The sequence below is a fragment of the Bubalus bubalis genome, chromosome 3 (assembly GCF_019923935.1).
Source record: "Bubalus bubalis isolate 160015118507 breed Murrah chromosome 3, NDDB_SH_1, whole genome shotgun sequence".
Lineage (NCBI taxonomy): Eukaryota > Metazoa > Chordata > Mammalia > Artiodactyla > Bovidae > Bubalus > Bubalus bubalis.
The window spans coordinates 35,682,835-35,690,675 of NC_059159.1; the positions used below are offsets into that span (position 1 = coordinate 35,682,835).

The 7,841-nt window shown below is 49.3% G+C and overlaps 1 protein-coding gene and 1 long non-coding RNA gene across 3 annotated transcripts in view; one reads left to right on the forward strand and one right to left on the reverse strand.

The window, feature by feature from the left end:
• DNAH2 (dynein axonemal heavy chain 2) overlaps window positions 1–7,252 on the reverse strand; it is a 109,856-nt gene extending 102,604 nt beyond the window's left edge. The window contains exons 1-3 of one of the 2 annotated variants that reach the window (XM_006062873.4): window positions 6,757–7,251; window positions 5,029–5,199; window positions 29–90 (exon numbers count right to left, since the gene is read on the reverse strand). In XM_006062873.4, the coding sequence (XP_006062935.4) occupies window positions 29–90; window positions 5,029–5,185 (219 nt within the window). In that variant the 5' untranslated portion in view covers window positions 5,186–5,199; window positions 6,757–7,251. Of the gene's footprint in view, window positions 1–28; window positions 91–5,028; window positions 5,200–6,756 lie in introns of both variants that reach the window. The other variant, XM_006062878.4, reaches the window with a different exon arrangement.
• On the forward strand, window positions 4,687–6,277 carry LOC123332653. Its single transcript, XR_006549586.2, has 3 exons — window positions 4,687–4,810; window positions 5,018–5,188; window positions 6,181–6,277. It is a non-coding gene; the product is annotated as an uncharacterized LOC123332653 (long non-coding RNA).
• Window positions 7,253–7,841: the final 589 nt, after the last annotated feature.

Below are 7,841 nucleotides of genomic sequence, written 5' to 3' on the forward strand. Positions count from 1 at the left end.
ACTTGTTTCAACAACAACCCAAACTTACCACATCTACCTCACGCTCCTCTAATTCTTCTTTCTGTATTTCAGGTTGCTCCAATACTGGCTCTGGGAAGAAAATTCAAAAATGAAAGCATCCCTTTAAAAATTAAATATAGAGTCACCATCAGTCAGTTCAGTTCAGTTCAGTCGCTCAGTCGTGTCCGACTCTTTGCGACCATATGATCCAGTAATTCTAGGTATACCCAACAGAACTGGAAGCAGGCACTCAAACAGATATTTGTATGCCCATGTTCACAGCACTGCTATTCACAACAGCCAAAAAGCAGACACAACCCAAGGTTCCACCAAAGATGAATGGATAAACAAATTGCAGTGGAATGTTAATCAGCCATGAAAAAGAATGAGGGTCTGCTACAATATGACAATGTGGATGAAAATGTAACATTAAGTGAAAGAAGCCAGTCACAAAAGACAGTATATTGTATGATTCCACTTATATAAAATGTCCACAATAGGCAAATTCAAAGACACAGAAAGTAACAGATTAATGGTTACCAGGACCTGGGAGGAAAGGGGAATGGGGAGTGACTGCTAAGAGGCTAAGCTCTCACACAACGTAGAAGTAAAGATACAGTGGCCATCGGGTGCCAGTTTCGCAAGGTACCTGAAGTGGCTTTTGATGAAGGGGTTAAAATGCTCTAAAATTAGGGACTTCCCTGGTGGTCCAGTGGTTAAGACTCCCAATGCAGGGGGCCCCCATTGGATCCCTAGTTGGGGAAATAGATCCCACGTGCTATAACTAGAGCTCACACGCAATAACTAAAGATCTCGAATGCTGAAACTAAGACTTGATGCAGACAAATAAATAAATTTTTTTTTAATGTTCTAAAATTAGATAGTGGAGATGGTTGCATAGGCTGGTGAATACAGCAAAAATCACTGAATTATATACTTTAAAAGTATGAATTAAAAAAAATATTGATTGATTGATTGATACATGTATTTAGTCTGCATTAGGTCTTAGTTGTGGCACTTGCCTGGCAGCATATGGGATCTTAGCTCTCCAACCAGGGGTCAAACCCATGTCCCCTGCATTGGAAGGTGGTCTCTTAACTACTGGACCACCAGGGAAGTCCCAAACACATGAACTTTATAGTAAGTGGATTATATCTTAATTTTCTTTTAAAAAGCTGGCAGGGGTGCAGAGGGAGGCAGGGGAATGAAGGCAGTCAGTATTAAGGTTATTCTAGCCACTCCGGAGAAGGCGATGGCACTCCACTCCAGTACTCTTGGAAAATCCCATGGACGGAGGAGGCTGGTAGGCTGCAGTCCATGGGGTCGCTAATAGTCGGACACGACTGAGCGACTTCACTTTCACTTTTCACTTTCATGCATTGGAGAAGGAAATGGCAACCCACTCCAGTGTTCTTGCCTGGAGAATCCCAGGGACAGCAGAGCCTGGTGGGCTGCCATCTATGGGGTCGCACAGAGTCGGACACGACTGAAGCGACTTAGCAGCAGCAGCAGCAGCAGCCACTCAGCTTCCGGCCTGCCACTCCTCCCCTAGCCTCTTCCCACATTGAAAAGTTGAGACCCTCAGAAATTGGCCCCTCTCCAAGCACCCCCACCCCAACTCTGGATGCCATAAAAGTCAAGGGGGTGTTTCTCTCCCTCATGATCTGTTTTTCACACAGAAGACTGGGGCAAAACAGGTGGGTTTCCCATCTCCTGTGGGCTGAAAGGAAGAAGGAACTAATGGGATGGAACCACAAGACTTTGGGGAATAAGACACTCAGAGAACAGGACACTCAGACTTCCAGAAAGAAAACCTAAGAGGGGAGTAAGGCACAGAGGTTGAGGAAGGAAATCATGAGAAAGATGGAACAGCTGACTCTAGGAGCTCAGGAGTGAGAGGGATGAGTGACTGAGACAGCCAAGGCCCTTCGAGAAAGCCAAGGGCATCCAAGGTTTCAGACAGGAACTAGGCAGAGAGAACGAGACTTAGACCATCTCAAGAGTAAACAGGTTTCCTCTTCTATAGTAAAATTTATATAAGTCTAAACCATGCAATATGATACTAATATGTGATGGTCATGGATACATGCAGTAAAAATTTAAAAAACAAGCTTGAGAATGACAAACATCAACTCAGGATAGCGGTGACCTTTGGAGAAGGAGAGAAGGGTCTGCGGGGCAGGGGGACAGAGGGATTCATTTGTTGCTATCGTGATTAATTTACACATTGGGTAATGGGTACATGGGTGTTCATTATCTTGTTCTCTACGCTTTTTCTTATTTGCCTGAAATACAAAACTTGTCCTTGTCCAAAACTCTTTAGTTCAGTTCAGTTCAGTCGCTCAGTCGTGTCTGACTCTGCGACCCCATGAATCACAGCATGCCAGGCCTCCCTGTCCATCACCAACTCCCGGAGTTCACTCAAACTCACGTCCATCGAGTCGGTGATGCCATCCAGCCATCTCATCCAAAACTCTTAGCTTCACATATATCTCAGCATTTAGACTTGTAATACAGTATGGGATGTGAGACCCCCACCCACCTCCCGGGGGCTCTACAGCAGCACTCCACTTTTCATATTAGTATTCCTGCAGTAAAAGATAGGAAAATGTATACTAAGTGGCTTAAATAGACTATAAATACCTCAAGTCAGTTTAGGTTATATTTTACCACCCAATAAGTTTGGATGCCAAACTCTGGGGGTGGGGGGGGACTTTTATTTCTCAGGGCTTTTTAAAATTACAGATATGAGATCATGAATCTGTACTTCTCCTTCTTTTCTTAGTGGAAATGGCTATCAATTAGAACTTCAAAAGGGTGTGTGCCCTTTAAGCTGCCATTCTTCACCCGGAAGTGTTTAGGCCTGGTCTTAGTCTGTTCCAGGCTAATATAACAAAATATCAGTTTGTTGTTGTCACTGTTCAGTCACTAAGTCATATCCAACTCTTTGGGACCCCAGGAACTGTAGCCCAAGAGGTACCTCTGTCCTCCTCTATCTCTGGGAATTTGCTCAAATTCATGTCCACTGAGTTGGTGATGCTATCTAACCATCTCATCCTCTGTCACCCTCTTCTCCTTTTGCCTTCAATCTTTCCCAGCATCAGGGTCTCTTCCAGTGAGTCAGCTCTTTGCATCAGGTAGCCAAAGTATTGGAGCTTCAGCTTCAGCATCAATCCTTCCAATGAATATTCAGGGTTGATTTCCTTTTAGGATTGTCTGGTTTACAACCTCCTTACAGTCCAAGGGACTTCTCAAAAGCCTTTTCCAGCACCACAATTCAAAATCATCAATTCTTCCACATTCAGCCTTCTTTATGGCCCAACTCTCACATCCGTACATAACTACTGGAAAAACCATAGCTTTGACTATATGAACTTTTGTCAAAGTGATGCCTTTGCTTTTTAATACACTGTCTAGGTTTGTCATAGCTTTTCTTCCAAGGAGCATCTTTTAATTTCACGGCTGCAGTCACTGTCTGCAGCGATTTTGGAGGGCAAGAAAACAAAGTTTGTCACTGCTTCCCCTTTCCCCCCTTACTTCTAAGCAGCAGACATTTATTTCTCAAAGTTCTGGAGGCTGAGGTCTGAGTTCAGGGTGCCAGAAAGGCTGTGTGAGGGCTCTCTTCTGGGTCGCAGACCTCTCTATGTATCCTCACATGGTGGAAGTGAACACGGACTCTCTCCGGGTTGTTTCTTATAAGGCATGAATCCCACTCATGACAGTTCCCTCATGATTTAAGCACCACCCAAAGGCCCCACCTAGTAACACCATCATATTGGGCATTAAAATTATAATATATGAATTTGGGCAGGGAGACACACAAACATTCAGACCATAGTAGGCCCCCTCTGCCTCCAGTAGGACAAGCTTCAATTCCTCCCAACTCCAAAGACTGCAAGAATTAATATTCATTTCAGGGCTGCCTTGGAGACCCAAGTCTTCTCTGAACCTCTATCAAGTGTCAGCTAGAAAGCAATCAAACAATTAAAAGGCTTGGAGCTAAAGAGATCCTTGGTGTTTGGCGTTAATGCTTTCATTTAGAAGTTCCTTCCATTCCCATCCCAGAGGATTCTCCAAATTGAACCTCAATGCCTTCCTTCTTTCCTCCTGCTGCTTCTGGTACCCAGCTTCTAGAAGCCAGTCCCACTTTAAACAGCTTTTAAGAACTCAAAAGAAAAAAAAAACTGTACGCTTCTAATGTCTAGATCCTAGGGCAAGGCTCTTTGTACCCTGGACCTTTCTCCCACGCCCACGCCTAATCTCTCACCTTTTACTATTAAAAGGAGATTCTATTTCTCTCCATCTTGACAGGCTGCTAGGAGTATAGGAAACCCCAGGTAGAAGGGCAGGGCTATCTGTAGCTCAGTCATAGCTACACTGGCCAGCACTCTAAGGGACAGCCCAGCAACAGCACCTTTCAACCCTAATGGCCTCAGCTCACCCACCATAGAGGAATCCCCCCAAATCAAAGCCACAAGAGGCAGACTCTTTAAACTCTTTTCTTCCTCAATCTAGACGTCAGGCTTCTTTTCCTGTGGCCTTGAACCGGAACATCCTTAGTCTACCAAGACCCTGCCAAACTGAGGGCGGAGACACACAACCTTAAACAGATGGGAGAAAGATTCAGTGGGGCTTAGGATTCAAAGGATGGCAAGGCAGGCTGAGTCTCCATGGTGATGGGCTTAATGAGAGGAAACCACTATTTGTTTTGCCACCCAGGGTGAAAAAGGAAGAGATCAAACCCTCTTCACTGGCCTAGGAGCAACCAGGAACACTTGAAATAAGAAGGAAGAGGCTAGAAGATTTGTTGGTGAGCTCTGGGTGCACTGGGGAGAAATTTTAAGACTGAAAGAACAAGTATAAGGCTGGCCAGGAGGGAAAACCCCAAACAAGGGACCTAGCAGCGGCCTGAAATTCAGCTAAACTCCTTTCTTCTTACCCAGAAGAAACAGAACCTGCTCCCCGGCCCTAAAACTCTCTTCAAATACAAACATTCTGCCTCCACGTCTCTCTCCAGCAGGTACCCACCAGCCTCCTCCTTGACGGTCTCGGGCTCCACTTGGACCTCGCTGCTGGCCGGCAAGGAGATCTCCTCGACCTGTGCATCCAGAGTAGACTGGGCAGCTCGCCGGCGGGCGCTTCCCCGGCTAGTCACTTTCCGCTTTTTGTCAGCTTTGCTGGACATCACGTAGGCAAAACCTGCAGATACACAGATGCTGGGGGTCCATAACCAGTTCCATCCCCAAACCTCAGTCCTTTCCCTGGGATACCCCCACTTTCTTCAGGGCCTTGGGTTAAAAATCAAAATCAGTCCCTCAAGACATTAGGAATAAATGGAAGTGGACTCTGTACATCCACTGCAGGGGGTATGGGTTCCATCCCTAGTTGGGGAACTAAGATCCCGCCTGCCCCGAGGCATGGCCAAGAAATAAAACTGATAAAAATGATGGTATGGCAGACACCCACTAATGAGGATGTAGGAACCCCTATCTCTGCCCAGAGGTGTGAGAACATAGATAATTAAGAAAAGATCTACCAGCTGAGGTGTGGCTGCACACACCCTCAATCACTCAGGGCCATGGTGAGTGAGCAAGGGCCCAGGGAAGGGAAGACTGTCCTCAGGTTCCTTTTTTCCACACTCTCTGTCACTGTGTCAAGTCACTAAGCAACCAAGATGATTTTCCTATGTATCTCCTTTCCTCCCAAGTTCCCCGCTGGAAGGAGGGGGAAAAATGTCCCTCCTACCCACACTAAAATCTGTGACCTCCTTAAACAAGGAAAAATTAGTAATTGAAATGTGTCTCTTTAGCTTTCCATTCCTGAGTGATAGGAACCCTGTTCTGAGTGTTCTGAAAGGTCTCTTAGCCTAGCTGGCTGAGTTACTCTGTGCTGACCAATTAATGAAGACTAATATCATTCAATTTCGGATGCCCTGAAAACAGACTGGAAAAATGAAGGACAAAAGTCATTCAATACTGAACTTGGAATTGTGTCTGGGGGAGGAAGAAACGGGGTGATGAGGAAGGCCCCAGGAACGTCTCTCTCAGAAAAGTGGGATGGTGGGAAGCAGGGCATCTCTGGCAGGCACCCAGGGCAATGTCTGAAGGCTGGGCAGTCCCTCTTCACTCAGCTCCAGTCTGACAGCCAGCCACCTGTGGCTTTTCTTCCTCCTCCCCACAGGCTGCCACAGGCATTGATCGTTATGAGTCTCAGACTTGAAGGATTTGTACTTTGCTCCAAGGAAAATCGTTCTATTAGGCCAACACATCAACTGAACCAATTACTGCAGTGTGGCTTCTGCCACCAGTCTCCAGAGAAGCGTCAGGCTGTGCTTCCCTGCCAGCGGCGGGAGCTTCAGGAACATTCCGCCGGCCAGGGTGGGAGCCCCCTCTCCTAGGGGCTCACCCCCGGATCCACACCGTGGCCTAAGGAGGCGCTTTCTACTAGACTCGCTCTATTTCTCAGGAAATAAGTCGAGGGGTCGGCCCTCTCCTCCAACCACCAGTGGCTACCAGTGGGCAAACCTCCCCTCAAAGGCGCTTCCTCCCAACTGTCACAACTGTCCCCGGTTCCTCATCTCAACTCCAGTTGGCCCTTCTTCTCCTCCGCCAACTGCCCCTTCCTCTCCCCTCCCCCACAACTGCCCCTTCTTCCCCGTCCCCCCACAACTCTCCCTCGCACCCCCTCCCCACTTCCCCTTCTCCCCATAGCTTCCCACTCTTCCTCTCCCCGCTTCCCGCTGCCCCCAACACACACCTCACGATGCCGACCCTCTCCTCCCTAGACCGACCGACCGGTCACTCTAGCTAAGAAGTTGCCCCGCGTGACTTTCTCGGGCAGGCGCCTGCACGCGTCGCCTCGGCAACCCTGGGCGTGGGGCGGGAAGGGAGTGGCGGGGGCCCGAGCCTGCGGAACCAGTCTCCTCTGCGCAGGCGCAGAGAAACCCCGGCCCGCGGCTGCTGGCACGGCTTCGTCCGCGTCACCCAAGCGGGGACTCGGGGCAAGAAGGCTGGGGGGCAAGGGAAAGCCGCTAAATCTGGCAAGCTGGAGGGAAGGGGGCTGGTCTGGGAATGGGCTGGACGAACTGGAGCTGGAAACAACTGAAAAGGCTGGGGGAACCCCAAGCGCCCGACCCCGCGCCCGGGTCTGCGGGCTCCATCCCGGGCGAGTCCAGCAGATGGCGCCCGAGGTCCCGCCTGCGAGATTCACACGCGCTCTAGAAGGAGCTCCAGGATTTCGAGGCAGCCGTGGCTGCAGCTGAGTCCGGGGGAAAAACCGGGGCTGGAGCACCCCTGCCCTCCCGCTCGATCCCCCTTCTTAGTTCGGACTGGGGTCTAGGATCGCCGGGCAGCACGGGGCGGGGGAGGGAAGGAAGAACGGAACTGGAATTTTTGGAATCTGAGGATTGACTTTAGAAAGCGTCCCTCGTTTTGGGGGAGACAGGAGGCGGGGACTCTCTGGGGAAGGTGACCGGGCCGGGGAGGGGCTCGGCTCTCCATAAGAACAAAGGCTGAGTCCTGGGGAATCAGGAGGAGAGGAGTGTGAGAGGAGGGGCAGACCGCGGCCGATGCTAGGGGGCGCTGCAGGCCTGTTCTGCCAGAAGAGGCGCCTGGAAGACTGAGCTGTACCTGGGGCGGTAGAAGCTTTAGGGAGGGCTGGGAGATGGAGGGAGGAAGCGAGTCAGGGGGATGGGAGGGCACCCTCCCCGCTTCCATCAATAGTGCCTAATTAAGACAAAGCCAGCAGCGAGCCCACTGATTACATTTCCATGAGGAGCTAAATTGATGACAATTTCTTTGCTGGATGAGGAGCGAAGCTGGCACCTTAGTTCCCCTTTTTCC